Raw genomic sequence first — 19,614 nt, 5'->3', positions numbered from 1 at the left:
TTCTTAGGTTTTGTTATAGCCTCTGTCAAATTTTTTTTCGTCTCATTTTTTAAATTTATGTTATGTTAGTTTAATTTATGTTAGTGTTCCTACGTTGGTAACTATGTTTTTTATTTGTAGCAAACTAATTTTTTTAAATGTTAATAACAAATTCTCAATTTATTTAACTTTATTTATTTAACAAAAAATTTTTTTTCGTCTAATTTATTTAATTTATGTTATGCTAGTTTAATTTATGTTAGTGTTTCTACGTTGATAACCACGTTTTATTTGCAGCAAACTAACATTTTTAAATGTTGATAACAAATTCTTAATTTATTTAACTGATCTTTTAATGTTTACCTTTACGGACCGAGTTTTTAAACAGGCCAACAACAGTCATTTTCTGTAATTCTATGTCATTTATTAAAATGATCACATTTTTATATCTCTGTAACTATCTCTCTTTCAGCTCATAAACTGCTGCCATAATTTATGTTCACCATAATAACAACTTTTTCTCCTCACAATGTGTATCTACCTTTATGAACTTCGTCTAAGCATTAAACATAACCAAATTATGCATTAGGGTGATTTTTTTTAAGAATCGAAGTGATGTCTGGTATCTTAAAGTTTTCTTTTAGATTAATTGTTTTCATGAGCTGATTTTTGTGTCTTCATGTATTCAACTGGTTTTTATACAAATCTATCCTATTTAAGATCTCAGCGTTTGCGTCAATCAAATCGTGTTAAGTCCACCAATCACAAACGTAACAATATAGAAATTATAGTAAAAAACTTAAGTTTTAATCAAGAAAAGATAGAAAAATTTTCTAGAAAGATCTTGATCAACAAACAGACTCCGGTTAACAATGCAATTAACGAAGTAACTAACGATGTCTTGTATGAGTACTTTCTTCCTTAGAAAACCCTATCGATTTCTTGTTGACTTATTAACTTTCTTTTCCACACTTTAGGCATAATGTTTCTTCACAGCGTGAACTCGAACAATCGTCGAACGTGTAAACTTAATTTGATTGCATTCATCTGGACGACGTCGGCGCAGCTACCCAATGCTCAAAATGTGTTCAGTTATGGCGAACGACCATTAGATACTTAATTATTATTTACAATTTATCATTTTATCCTTTAAATTTCAAATATTTTTGAAGGTATATGGTGCTTTTTTTTGCAGGTAAAAACATTTTCTTCTTTCAGAAGATTTTCTTTTTTTATTCTTCTTTGCTCATTAAAAAGCATTTCAAAAATTTTTTCTCAACTGCAAATATGGCGGCGTTTCGAATTCATTACAAAAATAAAATGTTGCATGCTTTGAGTTTATTGAGACAAGAATGTTTCTGAGAAACATTTAAATAAATTCACCCGATTCATCTAAACGCATAACTGAACAAATTAACCGAGCAATTTCAAAAATTTATGCTTAATAGCAGGCAAAAAAATTTCAAAATGTTTACAATACATATATCCATACATACATTACATACATACATACATACATACATACATACATACATACATACATACATACATACATACATACATACATACATACATACATACATACATACATACATACATACATACATACATACCAGGCGCAGATCCAGGAATTTGTAACTGTGTGGCCAAATTTTATTTTCACGGTTGAAATTTCGATAAAAGATCGATATTTTAATATTTTTTCATAGCATTTCTTGATTGAATAAAACGTCGGTAACGTATTATAAGAACCGTTGTGGCCATGGTAGGAATCTCAAAAGCCAAAATCCGTAAATTACAGCAGACAAATTTAAACTTTTAAGGATATTCCTTAAGCGAAAAAACCCATAACCCAGAGATCATTTTAAAATGTTGGAGAATTTATTTCAAACAAATACCCTCTCATAACCATGCAATTATTAACAGGATAAAAAATGTTATTGTTTTTGTAACATTTTTAGTATCAAAAACAAATAACAAGAAAACATCATCGAAAAAAGAATGAAAATTCAAAGACAAAATCCTTATACATACGTACTTGTTAAATAATAATAAGTAAAATTCAGCGGGAATTTTATGCGCCTGCGTTGCATATCAAACCTGAATTTGTAAGTTATTTAAAAAACCCTTACAATAATATTTTTAGATTATTGTCTACGCATGAAGCGTCTTCATGAAGAACCGCAAAAGTTGAAATGAAAATTTACAGATTTCTGTTATTCATCATCTGCTGTCAAGCTTACAAGAAAAGTAAGTAAATGGTTTCTGTAATATGAGCCACATTATTATTATAAAGAAAGAAGAGAAACGATGCCTGAAATAAGAACCCCGTGAGGAGATAACAATTAAAACTCCCATGAGGAGAAAGCAATTCGAATTCGAATTCCGCGATATATAAAAATTAGGAAGCTACCTTTAAAAAATACATTAAAATACGATTTTAATGTATATTGACACTATTAACAAAGTTCACAAAGAGACATTAAAAGCAAAAACATGTGTTTGATAAAAAATTAAATAAACTTCCCGAACACTCATACTTTCGATAAAACACGGTTTTATCATAATATTTAGGGTTTAAGTCACAATGTGGTGTAAACATTGTACCAAACTTTGCGTACAGCAACAAAAAAGTTGCACAATTTGGGTTCAACAATTGCCATAGAAATGAGTTGGAGAGTAGGATTATTTTTGTAAGACTAATTTTCAAAGAAAAAAGTTATATATATATATATATATAAATTAAGATATAAGATAGCATTTGAAAATAACAAAAAAAAACCTCTGAAAGGTTATGTTAGCCTAAGAAGAATATTGAATCACAATTGAACAGATTATCAACAATTCGAACATCTTTTGAAACCCTTTAATTGATTACTACATCTGTATCTCGAATACAACCGTTCATTATACTTAAGACTGATGAAAATGCTGTCGTTGTATCATGTATCATGATGAAGGATTTGTACAGCTGAATAAAGTTCATCGTGCCTTCCTTTTTTTCCATAACAATGTTTAATGAAAGCAACTGCGGGACCTCCAATCAGATTTTAACAGGTCGAAGACTTAACTTGGTATTTGAACCCTTAGAAAACATCAAAAACATCAAAAAATACCTAATAAAGCCATGAAAATTAATAAAGGGACCCTATTACAGCCGTGAAAAACATCAAAGGGTGAAAAACAATACCATCAATATTGATTTCATTACCTGGAAAGATCAGCCATCGCTGTTGAAAAAAAAAAACTTTTTTAAGTAGAAAGAATTTTTTTTTGCTGCAATCGTTAAAGAAAAGCATAATTGTAAAAATCACTATCATCTATAGACAATAAGTAGACATCTATAGACAAAAAAGGGTTAGAAAAACAAGGTTTGCTATCAATTAAAGTAAGGTTTGAAGTAATATTTTCAAGTACTAACATTTATTCGAGGAGAAGTACGAGTTTATGCATTACGATAGCTGTATGATATTACAAACTTCAGTATCGAAGTGTTCTTCAACAAGATTTTTGTAGCGTTTTTATCCCGAAACAAGTGATCTCTTTCCATCAGGATTTTGTTTTTTTAATCAGCGTTTTTTTATAAAAAAAAAAAAGATCTAAAAGATGGTCCAAAAGTCATCCCAATTGTCACTTTAGTATCAGATAACTTAAGAAAGATTGGTACGTTTTGCTTTGCTTTGCTTTGAGAGTTCTATGTTGCATTGTGGGTACCAGTAGTTGCTTCTCCTGCTTACTATCTTGCTTCAAGTTAATCGACTTTATTTCTGCTGCACCATAAACTTAAACAACCATAAAGAAAGAAGTATGTTTTTAACCCGTTTCCTGCAGCGAATTGAGGATACAGCATTTTCTAAAATTATTGCAAGAAAACATAATACCGTCAACGAGGTGAAAATTATATATTCATGCATGATAAAGATCAGAAACAGAAAAATACAAATAATGACATGATCATCATAAAGCTAAGACATGAATCCTATTGTGTTGTTGTGGGATGAACTAGATAGAAGAGTTTAGAGAACACTTTTATAAAAGATTGTCTAAGAGCAGTCGATTAATATGTAAAACAAAGGATGTCTCAACAAACGGATGTCTTAGAATATGCGAGATGAAAACGAGTTTTATATTTCTGGTTACTGTTATTATTAAGGGCAAGTAGTACATTTTGGTTCATGCTTTCCTAGATGCAAATATTTGTAAATCTTTGCATCCAGGAAGAAAATAAGCAAAAGTATTATCGTTGCACATCATGAACCTGCGTGTACATTAAATAATGTCTTAAAAGAGTTCAAAACAGTAAAAAAAAAAAAAAAAAAAAAAGTTGGAAATGTAAAACGATGAACATTAAAAAGATTGTTTCGTATTACTTTGATTTCACGGACTGAGTCAAAAAATCTTTCCTTTTTTTTTAACACTCTTATTGTTACGGCATTCTGAAGCTAGAAATCAAAAAGTGTATTGAAAGAGCTTAATTTACAAAAATGACAGAATGGACGTAAAAAACAAATTTTACAGAGAGTTTCTATACGTGAGTAGCGAGCCATTGACACAATTTTTACCTCGATACAACTTTTTCAAAAGTCAACATTTAAACTATAAAATTAGGAAATCAAAATATAAAATGGTTGATGAAAATTTTTAATGGTCAACTAATATTTCTTTATTAAATTACGTGTAAAGGTAATAAAAATACTATTTATAAATATACAAGATTAAGTCAAGTTACTTAATCCCTTTATAAACCCTGTGAGATACAACTTTTGGGATTATAAGTTCTCTAAACAAAATAAATAAACGAAGTTATTTCGTCAGGTTAGAATTATTTTGTTCTATCTCCAATTTTAAATGTTGGGAGAAAATGAATTGTTAATTTTACTAAGCAATGATTACTTTTAAAATAAATTTTTTTTTTGAAATTTTTTTTCTAAATAGTTTCTTTAAATATAAATTATTTAAAGAATAAGTTATTATATCTTAAAAAAGTAATAGTAAAATTTTAAATAATTTTTACTTATAGAAAAAAATAAAAAACTTTCTTTCAACGTATAAAATGGGAGATAGAACAAAATAATTCTAACCTGACGATTTGTAGTAGAAGCGGTTGAATCTTGAGCATTCGTATGACCACAGTCGCATTTTTAATGATTGTATTACTAAAACGATCCATGCTGATATAAAAAGACAATCAAATTTTCTCATTTAGCACTTTCAAAAAGTTCACTCTAAGATGATTGATTTCTAAAGTAGAGTGTTAAGAGAGTCACTCGTGGGAAAACAGCCTTGCATTTTTTCCAACTAATCATATTTCATAATAGGAATTGCAAGCATTTAACGTGTTCTCTATATTTCACTAGAAAAGACTAAAATAAAATAAGATTTAAATAAAAATAAGCATTGAAAACAAGTTACCCAAATTACTTCGCGCCTAAAAAAGATTTCCAGCCGTCTAAAAGAAGCTGAATCAAATTAAAAAATAAAACCCAGTATTCAACATATTTTGGAATGATGTTTGCGCATACTTGTTTACATTCCAACAAAAATTACATCCGACTGATTCCGACTGTAAATTCTGCATCGGTTTGTGCTCCTCACAATCATTGATATGAGTCCTTTATTATATCGCTTTATATTAAAGCTTGATTTAAATAGTTGTACAAGTGAGGTGCAATAGTCCGTGAAACTTTAAATTGCTTTGCGTCGCGTTTTTTTCCATTGGCGCGAGAATACAAAAAACTCCATAAATCGTTGCTGTTAATAAACTGTTTTTGGTATATTATCGACTACGTATAACACTTTACTCTTTCAAACTTACATTTTATTTTATTTTATTTTTATTATAAGAAACCAAGCAAATGGGCTAGTACTAGAAGGTTTCTTATTTTAAGGGTACTTTTTTTACAACTCTAATACTAAAGGTTTCTTAAGAATTTCTTAAGCATCAAAAAGTACATAAAATGCAACTTGAAAACATGTTAACAAGTACGATAAAATGTTTTACTTAGTACAAGTAGTTTCTTAAGATTTTGGGGCTTCTAGTACTAGTTTCTTATAAACACGTTTCTTATAAAAAAACAAACAAAAAACACAAACAAAAAAAAACAAACGTGTAATAGTCGTCAAATATGCATCAGAAAACGAAAATATTGAATTTTGGATGAAAGAACTATTCAAAAACGCAGTTAACATTATGCTTTTGGTACATTAATACCAGAGCTAAAACATTCATAAACAATTCTTCTACAGATACTCAAGAAAGCCTCTTGACACTTACCTTCAATAAAGAAACAGTATTGCGCTTGTAGATATTTCTAGTAGGAAAACAACCCAGGTATTATTGTAACAGTAATGTCTGTGCTGTTTTTATTGTAATGCAACCTTCAAGAGTTGTAAAATAGACATAAAATTTTTTTGGAAAACTAAAACAACAGATGTACATTTTTAAGATTTTTACCTGTTAAAATACAGTATATATGTGCCTCTTAAGCATAACAACAGGTGCAAATCTAAGGTTTAATAGGAAATTTAAAGTTCTTGTCCCCAAAAACCTGTATTTTCTTGTATAAATTATTTGTTTTCCATCTCTTTTTGCTGATTTTTGATACATTTTGGCCCACCATGAACTGCGTTACAATTTTATACCCTTTATTGCTTTATTTCATTTTTAAATTATATTAATATTTAAGATTTTTTTCAGTTTTAGCTTCACTTTTTTTTTTTTTGTAGCTAAGCATATTAATATGAATGTGAAAAACTTCAAACAACCAACCTCTATTTATAAGTATAATTGTTTAATTGTCAAATTTAAAAATTTTACATTTAATTTTAAAATTTTTTTACAGTGTTTTATTGTACATTTATTGTATATTTCTATTTTTTAATTTTTTGTCTGCTTAATTGTCTGTTTTATTATTAATCTTTGTTATTTGTCATACAATTATTTTCAGCTACACTTTTTCAACTGGCTACAATTTCTTTGTTAAAATCTAAGATAAGGATAATCAGTTTTCATTTTTTCCTATTATTGCAATAATGACTCTCGAGTTATATATTTATAGACAACTGGACATATAAGCAATGGAAATCCTCACATGGTGTAAAACAAGAAAATGCTGAAAAGAGGAGTCCTGTAGTACCAAAGTACAATGAGATTAGCATAGACACTACTAAGTTGTTTCATGATTTTGTTAATGCTTTTGAAGCTGAAAATGATGAAAAAAGTCAAAATGAAAAACAAGAGTCACGTAGAACTAAAGTTAATAAAAATAAAAAGAATAGTGATGGCTCTGTTAGAAACTTAGTTTATCCAGGACCATCTCTATCAAGTCCTACAGCAGCAGCATTTGATCCATATTTAATGAAGCAACCATGGACAAAAGATCCTAAAGGAGCAAGTCACGGAGTTGTTCAAAATATGCCAGCAATACCCAAATCTCAACCAGTCCTTCAACCTCAAGTTTCTTTTGCTCCATCATTACCTGCATCACCTCCTAATGGATTTTTTCTGCCACCAAGTTTTTCTGCTGTAGTTCCTCCTGCTCCTCATGCTCAGAGTATGGTTAATACTGTTTTTACTGCTCCTGTAACTCAGGATCTTAAGCCAGATACAAGCATTGCGCCAATCAAAGATGAAAAAGAGCCAAAATCAAATGTTAAAACAGGAAGTCCAACTATTGAAAAGGTTATTAATAACCCACGCAATACACCTGCAAAAAGTGTACCATCTCATGAAAAAAAGAAGAAAAAGACTGCAAACGGAAACAAAAGAGTGTACTCGCTTGGTGATCATAGTAAGTTAATGTTATATATATATATATATATATATATATATATATATATATATATATATATATATATATATATATATATATATATATATGGCTGATGATTGCCGTTAGGCATGAAGCTTAAAGTTCCATAATAAAAGTTTTTTCTTTATCGTTTTTAATTATAACTATATATATATATATATATATATATATATATATATATATATATATATATATATATATATATATATATATATATATATATATATATATATATATATATATATAATACAAATATTTATAAAGATATATATACAGTGCCCGGGAGTTCTATGTTCTAAGACTTAAACATAAAAAAAATATGTCAAGAAAATTTTTATGGTGTTATTTATAAAGTCATCAGAGGTTTTTAGTGCTGTGGCAACTAAAATAACTGACATCAACATTAATTGAAAAATAGCATGAGCTACATTATTCTAAAACAACAACTAAATATGTAAATGTAAAAGGGAACATTTTCATAGAAATATTTGTACACATGTTTATTTACAATTTTATGTTTTTTTTTTTTTTTTTTTGTAGTTTTTTTTTTAAAATTTTTAGTTGCCTAAAGATTGTTTGTCCTGAGGCTATTATTTGTAGGATGGTTTTCTTTTTTTACAGAAAGAGATAATTTTACTGTGGAACATTTTCAATCTATTTTTTTTGTTTTTGCCTGTATTTTGTTGTGTTAAGTTCTCATCACAGATTTGTGTTCAGTTTGCTGATTAACCATGAAAACCTTCCTTAATTTTGATTATGCAGTAAGCATTAACATGATTTTGTATTACAAATTAATTATTTGTTGCTGTAAAGAGAACTGGTTCACCAGTTAAGATTAATTAATATCTGCTACAAATATTTCTTTCATTTTGCTTAAATCTACATTTTGATCACAGCTAGTTTTCCCCCCAATTTTGTTTTAAATAGTTGACTTTTGATGCATCAACTCTAAATTTCCTTTTATAATAGCTTTAAAGTAAAGCTAATTGTCTAAACTACAACTAGTGTTAAAAAGTTAATAGAATATCATGCTAATTATTTTTCAATTTATAATACTTAGCATAATTATTTATATAATTTTAGTTAATTATGCTAAATATTAAATATCTATAATCATAATAGATATGTTAATACCTAGCTTTTTAGATCTTTTATGTCCTGACTATTATTTACAATATATAACATAGTGATTTTTTTTTATTGTGGTCTTTAGTTTTTTCAGATGTTGGTTGTTTTTTGGATAAATGGATTCGGGCTGTCCCAACATTAGAGGGTAACCATCCATTATTAATGGATTCTGACTATAAATCGCGGTCTGATCCTTTGCAGAAATGTGCTGAAGCTGCTTTAGATAAAGGTTTTCAAGTTTTTGGGCTACAAAATGGTGGTCAATGTTTTGCTGGCATTAATGGAGAAACAACCTATGATATGTATGGTCCATCAAATCAGTGTCAAGGTAGGAAACTAACAAAAAATCATTTAAACAAACTTAAATAACTACTAGTATTTTAGAGGTTGACTTTAGTTACACAGTATAAGTTTTAGCCTTCATATCTTTGTGCAATTTTGTTATTAGTTAACATTCAACTAAAATTTTATCTATGTTAATCTGTTGTGTTAAATTTGTTTATAGAAGATGGATTGGGTGGATCATGGGCTATGGAGATGTATAGGTTTGTTGAAAAGTTTTCTTTCATAATGTTTTTGATGTTTGTCAGCAGAAGTCTAACCCACCAAGATTGAGAAAAATTTATCAAGCTTTTTATTTAAGTTTATTGATTATACGTTTCATTTAAAAAGTCACACTCATCTTATTTTTACTGATAGATATAGTGAAGATGTTCGCAACAACCGCAATAAACAAATCTCACCTGAGAGTCATAAGATAGGTTCTCAAAAAGAGAATACACCCAAAGTCCACCACTCAGACAATGAAGACAGAGCTGAGAGGAAAGAGGAAGATGAATTTGATAAGTCTCTCTTTAAGGAAGAGCAGGTGTGTTTTTTCTAAAAAGAGTTTCTCAGTTTTTAACAATAAAAAAATATTGTATCATTTAAAAACAGTTGCAAAATTTCCAATTCAAATGAGTTTGTGGAAAAAAAAAAATGCAGATAATTTTTTTTTTTTTGAATAAAAAAACATACATTTTATACAAAAAATTATACATTCATTTAAATGCCAAGTCTATTAATTTTTCAAACATTTGATTTCTTTTATGCCAGAAAAATGCCACAAAATTATAGAACAATATCACATTGTGTCTTTGCATCACAGTAGGAGGGATTAATATCTTCAAAACTTGTTAATTTTAAATATCTTGTACTTATTTCCTTTTGTTGTTTTTGGAAAAAAAAAAAATAAAAGATTGACTTGATAAAAAAATAAATAATTTTTAAATTAGTCAAAAATATTTATAGGAGCTTGATATTGATGACAACAAAAAAAAACAACATTTAAATCCCACCGAACCACTCTCTGCACATGGTATCTCATTCAAAGGAGTGTTAGGTAAGCTAATTCGAAAAGCTGTAAGTGAAAGCAAAATGAAGACAGCAATTGAACCAGAAGAATCTTCTGAAGATCATATGCCAAAAAAAGCCGGTAAGATAGAAAAAAGTGTAGAAGAAACAAAAAGTGCCTCTGAAAAACCTGTAGAGAAAAAGCCCATTGATAAACCTGCTGTAAGTTTTCACTGATTTTTTGTTTAGTTATTAAAAATGTTTGAACGTAATATATAATTATATGAAAAGAACCTTGCTATATTAGCACCAGCAATATGGTAGGAAACACCTTATTATATTTTATTTTTTATTGTGTAGACTTGATCTATCAGCTAAGTTTACACCACAAGTATTAAAGCTGGTTTCCGATGTTTCCAAACTCTTGGATAAAAATAAAGTTACACACTAGTCTTAAAACACTGCCATTGGGGAATGCATTTCCATTTTTTACAATTTCTAAAATATTTTAAATCTATTTTAATAATAGATTTAGCTGAAAACAAATTTTTAAATGGAGTGTAAAGTTGTTTTATTATTTCTGCTTTTAAGTTTTAAAGAAGGAATCAGGAGAAAACAAAAAGTAAAGACAGATTTTGGATTAGAGATATTTAAAAATGATCAAAAATCATAAATTTATCATTTATCAAGTTTGTACTTTTGTCACACATCCCAAGCTAAAAGTACAAAATAGGAAGTTTTGGTACTGTTATTTATGTTGCTAGAAAGGTTCAAGCATCTTCTATCTTAACAGGTGCTGTATTAGTAAAGAAATATGGTCATAGCAAAAATGTAATCACTCCTTCAAAAAGATTAATTAATATTGACATTATGTCAATTAGCTACAGGAGAATCTCAGCAAACCCATTCATTCTATTTTTGTATTGTAAGGTTGACAGTCTGTAAAGTAATCAGAGAAATGACAAGAGCCATATGGGACTGTTTAACAACAGAGTATTTGATAAAAAAAGTTGTCAAGTTTACTGGTTTTTCAATCAATTAATTTCTTTTCTACAACAAAAATGCCACAAAATTATCAAACAACATCATGTTGTATCTATGCACCACAATAAGGGTAGCTTCTTCCATTAATGTTTGGAAGTTAAGTAATTGAACCATGAATGGAACAACATGGAGAAATTCATGAAAAACACATGTATTGAAGCTCCAACTAATTCAATATCTGCTTATTGCTTCACACTTATAGATATTGGCTCATATAATCAGGATATTGATGCATCAATATTTAAGAAAGCAACTTTAATACCACCAGTTCTTATTGGAGAAATATTTTTATCTCAAAAAGTTGGCTGATGAAACCATATCCTGGTAATGTTTGAAGAACAATTTCTTTGTCATAGACTCACAGAAAAAGCATGAGGAAGTTCATTTTGTATTTTAAGTGTAAAATGAAGACATTCTTTTAAGGTAAATGAAAAAAGTTTGAAAATACTACTAAGTTCATACTTTTTTTCTGGTGGCTGGAGAAATACAAAAAAAAAAAACTGCCTGATAAATCTGCCTAGATCAAAAGTAATAGGACATTATTTAAGGCAAATTTAAACAAGTGATATAAAGTTATTTCATCAGTGATATAGCCTTGCTTCTTTCACAGTCAGTATGTTGAATCATGTGGAAAAAATCCTTTTACCATAATAGGAAACATTAAAACATTAAAGTTTTTGTTTTTGGCTAACATGAGTATGTATTTAATATACAGTATGTATATACTCCTTACATCTATTTAGCTACACAAACTTTATGATGAAGTTTTTGTTCTGGATATTACTGTTACAGACTAAATAAAACTTCCTTTGTCACAGTGCATAAATGCTTGGACTTAGCCTTTTCAATTGAAGTATGAGTGTTTTAGACTAAAGTGCATCTTCATCATTATCTGATAAACTATTACTTTTTTCATATAGCAATTTTGAAATCTATTTGCATTCTCCATTGTTGCCATTAAATTTTTCTCAAACATTCTCAGTTGTTGCTTCATATTTTGTATATTTTTACATTGATTACTAAGACAATAGATGAGTGACTAGCATTTGTTTTAAACGTTTTTTACTTTTAAATATATCAATAATAGCCATATTAAGTTCTTATTTAAATTCATATTTGCTTCTGCTATTTCAACACTCAGTTTGAATGCTGATGCATTATGTTTCTTTGTTTAATCTTTAAATATATTGAATTTGTCATATAATTTCTGGAATTTTTGAACTTCATTTACAAACATCTTTTTACAAAATCTTTTCACAACATTTTCTTCACTTGAGAATTCCATTTTTATAATGAACATTTATTTTTTGTTTAAGAAACTGGTATATTTTACAGGGCCCTAATCACACCTGTTTTGTTTGCATTTAATGACTTCACAATTTTTTATTTTTTGCAACACAACTTATCTATGAAAACTTGTTAGTAACTGTTAGTTGAACTGTGTCATTTTTTATAAATTCTGTGAGTGGTTTTAGCCCAAACATTATAATTAAGTGTTGATTTAAAAGTTAGCAAATTCCTGTGTTGAAAAACAAGGTTTATGGAATAATCAGACATACAGAGCTGTTGTATCAGATATATATGATTATATATGATATATATATATATACAGAGCAATTTAATATTTAGCTTTCTTTTGAAATTATCAAAAGTGTTTTCTAAGAGAAACAAATTTAAACATGTTTATTACATTTTTATAGGCTTTTTAAGAGAAAAATCAATTGCCAACTAAAATACTTAAAAGCTTTAGTTGTAAAATAGTTGTTAATTGTAAAATAATTATTACAAATATTTAATTCAAACATTATTTAAATTTTGATAAATGTAAATGATAAAATTTTAAAATGGAATTTCTATTTATTTAAGGTTTATTTATGAACTTCTAAATTAAAAAGAAATTATATTTATATAATTATATAAGAAATTATACATTTCAACTATATTTGGTAAATTGCACGACATGTGCTTGTTTAAAAACAAAATGAATGTCTTAAAAAGGTGAAAAATTTTATTTCAGAAAGTTGAGAGTGAAGAAAAAGGAAAGAAAAAAGAAACTGAACTAAAAGATGAAAGTGACGAAAAAAATGCTGATAAAAATGCTGATAAAACTGCAGCAAAAGCAGTCGATTCACTTAAAGCTGTAACAGAACTCTTTAAAAGTGCCATCTCAGAAAAGGTTCCTCCAGGAAAGTATGGTGATAAACCAGTTGTAAAGAATGATACTGTAGTAAATTTTGTTAAAGACGATGAGCCAACTAAAAACGAAGTTGGCCAAACCCACTCCAGATTTTATCCTCTTGGGGCTCTAGTATCTAAAGGGTTAAAGCCTCCTTGTATATGTCCAGATAAAAGTAAGAAGTATTTATATATATATATATATATTTATGTCTGAATTAAAATATAATTATGACAATTCATGCTCTTTTTCTTATACTTTTAAATTTCATAATGAAGTCTCTTAATTCATACAATTTTCTCATACAATTTTCATTGTAAGACATTTATTTTAAAAATAAGTTAATTGTAATTGGAATAGTTGCTTTTATTAATTTTGAAACATGTCACACTATTTCAGAGTGCTATTATTTTTTACACATTAAAAAAATTTTTATACAGATTTATTTAGATAATAAAATTCTGTATGTGAATTTTGTTCTTTTTTTAAATTTTTAACAACATATTTTAATTGTTAACATTTAAAAAAATATTTCAGTTTGCTCATCAAAGTTGGATCTTGCTTTTGTCATTGATGCTTCTGCTGGTTCAGAACAAAATGGAAAAGACAAAATGGCTGAGACTATGGAGTTTGGTCGACGTGTTGCTTCAGCTTTTAAAGTTGACCAAGAAAATTCTCATCTTGGTTTGGTGACTTATGCCACAGATGCTCAGATCATGCTGAATTTTCATCATTTTAATGATCCAGACACTTTAACTGAAGCTAGAGATGCTGTTCGTGTTAAACCTCACACAGGTAAATACACAGGGCAAGCGCTATCATTAGCTAAAGAAGGGCTTTTTGATAAGGGTCATCGCCCAGATGCTCTTGATGTCCTAATTCTTATGACAGATGGTCCATCAAGTGATGACATCACAGAGCCATCTCGAGCATTAAGGGATATGGGTGTAAAAATTATTGCAGTTGGAATTGGAAATCAAATAGATAGAAAACAGCTCAATGATGTAGCTTCAGACCCAGATGAAGAACATGTATTTACAGCAGACTATGATAATCTTGCTACAATAATCAGGAGAACTCAAAGAGCTGCTTGTGTTGGTGAGACTAATTTTTTTTAGTTTTTCTGCAAAAAATCCACCAAACATATTTGAAACTGAAAGATCAAAATTATTAAATTGATAGTATATTAATATATAAATTACTTCTTTTATTTTGGAAGATAAAATTTTTTGTTTTTTTTAGGAGGAACTCTGCGGGATCCTGTTGTGCCCTGCAATTGTGAAGCTCAAGCTGACGTAAGAGCAGATGTACAGACTGCTGCCTTTTACAACATGTACAAAGCTGCTGTTGAAACTCCGTTATACACCAACGTGGCGGGAGTTACAAGATATAATATACCTCGACCTGCTATTTCACATAAAAAAGCAAAGGTGCTATAGTTTACATTATTTTAATATAAAGTCTAAGCTCTGATTTTGCTTCAAACAACTGTTGTTACTGTATTATTAATATTTCATTTTCTTTATAGCTGCATCGCAAGAGTGAGGTTGAAGGGAACCGACATCATTTTCTACGAACATTACCATTAGATAATCCTCATCCACCAATAGATGATTCATCTCCAATTCATGAACTGCATCAAAAAGAAAGTCCTAGTGCTTATCCTATACGAGAGCATGAAGGTAAAGCTCAGGGTTTTAACAATGAATAAATTATGACATAAGAAAAATGCAATCTTAAATGTTTTTAATTTTTGAAGTTTCTAATGAAGCAAAATATTTTAGTTGTACAAAGTTTGAAGATGTCAAAGGATGAAGATGGGGCTGTTGCTGAAATACATCACGATCCAATGAAGGAAGAAGCAGATCCAAATCTTGAGGGAGGTTACGCAATAGATGTTAAAGCTCATGGAAATAGGCTTGGAAATTCTGAGAAAAATAATTATCTTTCAGACGAACAAGATCTAGAGCGTCAGAGATTGCAAGGAGATTTAGAATACAAAAATTCAAAAGAACCAGCTCATGATGAATACAATAGCTTCAAATCTAAAGAAAGAGAAATTGAAGACTTTTCTCCAAATTATAAAGAAAATGTGATGTCTGTAAAACAACAGGAAGACATGAATGATTCTGATTTGTTAACTGAAAAAAATAAAGCTTTGAAAAGTCAGAAGACATCAATGAAGATTCTTTCTAAAAACCTTTTTGAGAACAGTGATAGTAACCAACTCTATTCCTCTGATGAAAAACAAATCTATGGGAAAAAACAAAGAAATCCTGACTATCAGGCTCCTTTAGATGTTGAGCAAGGGGTTTTGTTGAGTCATGGTGGTCATGGTGATGACCAATCAAGTAGTACTGAACAATCAAACAAAGAAGATTCACCAAACAATGAAATAATTCATACCATTAAAAAACCTAGAGTAAGAAATAGCAATAACTATGACAGTAAAGAAGGTAATAAGAAATTGGATGAGACACAAGCGGGACATTTTAATGAAAACCAAAGAGTAATGTATAAAGAAAAAGAAGATGCAAATGAAAGCTCAAAAAAAGAAAATGAAAAAAATAGTGAAAGAGAAGATGAAAGAAATGAAAAAATATCTGAAGAAAAAGAAAGTGCTAGAGAATCTAAGGATAGAAAAGTGAAAAACGAAAACCAAATGAAAGCTCAGAAAGAAAGGAAAGAAAGTTTCCAGGAGGAGGAGAATGAACAAAAAGCAATAAATAAAGAAAATTCAAAGTTAAAGTTAGCTTATGATGATTCCAAAGATGATTTACATTTTCAAAATGAAAGCCCTAAACAAATCTTAGAGGAGAAGCAAGTGTCAGAACATCCAAATCAAAAGTATTCTTCAAATATTGAGTCTGAAACAAAAAGTGAAGGTCTAGATAAAGACAGCAGTGCTGTTGAAAAAGAACAGTATGTGACAAAAATCCAAAAGCAAACTTCAAAGTTGCCTGAAGCTGTTTCTGATGTTTATTCCAACATTGAAGAGAAGGCAGATGAACCTATACATGAGAGGGTAAAACCAACAAAACTTAAGATGGAAAAGGAATCTTTTGGAAAGCAGCCCTTAGGTGTAGAAGACCAACCTTCTTCAGAGGTATTTGATCAACCTTTTACTGATTCTAAAAAAGAAACTTTTAAAGATAATGCTGAGCAAGGGGTGTCAAACTTCCTACCAAAAGCTAAAATAGATCAACATTCTTTGACACATGGGTTGGCTTCACAAGATGGAAAGTTTCCTACAGCTGCTGTTACAAGGGGTGAAAAAACTGTTGAAAAAGGTGGGCAAATCTCTGGTGAGTCATTTAGTAAGTTTGAAGATAATTTAAAGCAGTTAAGTGTTCTCCATATTCCTGATGAAAAATTGGCTCACTTACAAGCTGATCCAATAGAACCAGTACATAAGATACATCATGCTTACACTGCTGAGGAGTCTCTTCAACTTCGTCTTGATGAAGAGAAAGAAAAAGTTCATCAAGATACAGCACATTTGGATGACCATCAAGATGAAGTCATGAGCATTGAAAACCAACATTTATCTAAAGAAGATCAGGAACAGTTGCATGCTATACAAGCCACCCTTATGAATGCAGATAATCAGCTTCTAGAATCTAACAGGCCACAACAAAGTTTAGATGGCCTCAAACCGCTACATCCAATGGACTCTCTACAGTTAGGAATTAACTTGGGTAAATATGTACATGGGAATTCTGATGGTTCACTGCAGCAAATACCACTGTTAGCCAAAGAAGATGCTTCCCAGATAGTTAAATACAAAGGTTATTCAAATGTTATTTCTGAAGGTTACTTAAAAGCAAAAGACTTAAAAAAAGTACGAAAAACGGAGAAAAAGAAAATTATGGGATTAAAAGATGCAAAAGAACAAAAGAAGAATATTTTTGGCGAAGATTCGCAGGATGCGTTAAATAATCTGAAAGAGAATTCAAAAAGTAAAACTTTACAACGCAACATGCTTATAAGTGATGATGTACAAACACACCCTGAGAGAACTTCATTTCAAATCATCTCAAAAGCTATGCAAACAATTGCTGATAAAGAATTACCCTCTATTCTTGATGATACCATGGTACTGCATGATAACAAGATGAAGGTGTCCAAAGATGGAAAGGTATTTCTTTTCCTTGTATTAATTACACTGTATCCTAACTTCAAGTAAATAAAATAGTGCATTGCTGTAAAGATGACATTAAAGTAAGTCTCTTAGGCAACAGTGTACTTTTAAGGGTGATGATTGATAGTAATGCAGTAGTTCTTGAAATAATTAGTAAAATGTAAATCTTTATTAATTGGGAAATGTTTTTTAATGGATTTAAAATTTTTTTCTATTTATAGGAAAATATGAAATACACCCATGAAAGTAGCATTGATGATAGCAACCGCAACATTGATGAGATATCTACAAAAATGAAGGCTAATAAACTAAATGGAAAAGAAAAAGGAGATGCAAAAAATGAAGATATTGAGTTTAATGAGGAACGTCATCGTTACAAAAATAATATGGAGGAAAAAAAAGGTGAAGATGATAGTACAAAGGAAGGTGGAAATGAAATTGTAACTTCAGGTAGAAAGATAAAAAATGCTAATTTCAGCAAAAAGAAAATTAAAGACCAAGAAGGAAACAAGAATCAGATAGAAGACTTTGAGCATGGTTTGCTTAAAGGTAATCAACAGGTCAGTGAAAATAAATTTTCCAAGGATTTCAAAGAAGACAAAGACTCTAATTACCAAGTTCAAAAGGAAGAATTTAAAGGTGCTAAAGAAGAGTTAAAAAATACAAATATGAATGAAGAAAATAGAGAGGGTTCTATTGATCATAGTGCCAAGAAAAATGAAAAAGAAATTGAAAAAGAGAATTCAAGTCAGTATTCAAATGCAGATAGAGCAGAAGAGGAAAAGAATATTGAAGACAAGAAAGCAAAGGAAGAAGAAGATATGAATAAAATGCAGGAAGGTGAGCAACGATTTGATCCAATACAGAAAAAGAAAAGCAAAGATTATAATGATATACAGCCAAATAAAGAAAATAATCAAGAGATGAAATTTAATAGGAAAGAAAAAACTGAAGATAAAAGTGAAAACTATCCTCAAGACAGTTTAAAGCACAAAGAGAGTCAAACTTATGAAAAGTTAAAAAAAGATGAGCCTAAACGTGATAGTGATGTTCTAGAAAAAGATAATAGGGAAAAAGATAATCTTGAGAAAGAAAATCTAGAGAAAGACAATGAGGAAAAAAATGACAGGGAGAAAGATAATCGAGAAAAAGATCATTGGGAAAAAAGTAGTGCGGAAAAAGAAAACCAGGAAAAAAATGATAGAGAAAATAGAGAAAAAAACGATCTGTTTAAAGAAAATTGGGAAAAAGATAACCAAGAAAAAGCGTCTTTCTCTGATGAAGAAAGCAGAAATTCAAAAAGTGGCAAAAATGAGAAAGAGAAATTTTTATACGATAAGCCAGATAAATCTGAATATACACAAAAGGATCAAAACCATACTGAGAGTTTTGAAAAAGAAACTAGTTTTGATGAGAGAAATAACAAAGAATTGGATAAAGTTGATGAAAGAAATAACAAAAAGATAAAGTATTTAAAAAAGATTTACAAAAACAAAGAAACTGCCAAGGACAATGATGAAGATAAAAATTCAAAATTGAAAGAACAAGAAACCACCTTGGACTCAAAAAATCAAGATAATCTAAAAGCTAATGAAGGTGAACAAAATGAAAACAAAGATCATTTTAAGAGTTCAAGAAACGTGGAGAGCTTACATGAGGATTCAATGGCTCCACTTTATGAAATGGAAACAAAAAATGATAAAAACTTCTATCATGGAAATGATGAAGCATCTATGTTCCAAAAACGGCTTGAAGAAGCCCAGAAATTTGATTCAATCAAAAGCCAAAGTTCATTTTCAAAAGAATCAGAAAAAATACAAGAAAAAAAGTTACAAAAAGAAGACACTCTTAAAGCAGGTAACATACTGAATTTTGAGCAAAGTTTGAAAATGAGAGAGGATGAAGATGCAGTTAATGAAGGTAAAAGAAAGACTGAGACCTCAGATTCTGAACATGAATTACGAAGCTCTGAGGAAGTTAGTGATTATGCAGATAACCACTCA

The 19,614-nt window shown here is 29.3% G+C and overlaps 1 protein-coding gene across 3 annotated transcripts in view; it reads left to right on the top strand.

Moving 5' to 3' along the window:
• Window positions 1-956: 956 nt before the first annotated feature.
• The window catches only part of LOC145186951 (uncharacterized), a 26,474-nt gene continuing 7,816 nt past the window's right edge, over window positions 957-19,614 (top strand). For 2 of the 3 annotated variants that reach the window (XR_016446371.1, XM_090070771.1), the window contains exons 1-13: window positions 957-1,174; window positions 2,126-2,229; window positions 7,038-7,769; window positions 9,004-9,246; window positions 9,424-9,463; window positions 9,618-9,786; window positions 10,209-10,472; window positions 13,312-13,645; window positions 14,008-14,568; window positions 14,713-14,900; window positions 14,999-15,152; window positions 15,255-17,608; window positions 17,833-19,614. The exon at window positions 17,833-19,614 is cut by the window's right edge and continues 370 nt beyond it. Coding sequence is in view for 2 of the 3 variants with exons in the window: in XM_090070771.1 (XP_089926897.1) it covers window positions 2,175-2,229; window positions 7,038-7,769; window positions 9,004-9,246; window positions 9,424-9,463; window positions 9,618-9,786; window positions 10,209-10,472; window positions 13,312-13,645; window positions 14,008-14,568; window positions 14,713-14,900; window positions 14,999-15,152; window positions 15,255-17,608; window positions 17,833-19,614 (6,876 nt within the window). In the remaining variant the exon portion in view is untranslated. Of the gene's footprint in view, window positions 1,175-2,125; window positions 2,230-6,703; window positions 6,761-7,037; window positions 7,770-9,003; window positions 9,247-9,423; window positions 9,464-9,617; window positions 9,787-10,208; window positions 10,473-13,311; window positions 13,646-14,007; window positions 14,569-14,712; window positions 14,901-14,998; window positions 15,153-15,254; window positions 17,609-17,832 lie in introns of those variants that run through there. The other variant, XM_090070772.1, reaches the window with a different exon arrangement.

The sequence above is a fragment of the Hydra viridissima genome, unplaced genomic scaffold, assembly GCF_058129835.1.
Source record: "Hydra viridissima isolate aposymbiotic clone 2 unplaced genomic scaffold, HvirCarnegie_v1 scaffold_13, whole genome shotgun sequence".
Classification (NCBI taxonomy): Eukaryota; Metazoa; Cnidaria; class Hydrozoa; order Anthoathecata; family Hydridae; genus Hydra; species Hydra viridissima.
This window is presented reverse-complemented; position numbering and strand designations above follow the sequence as displayed.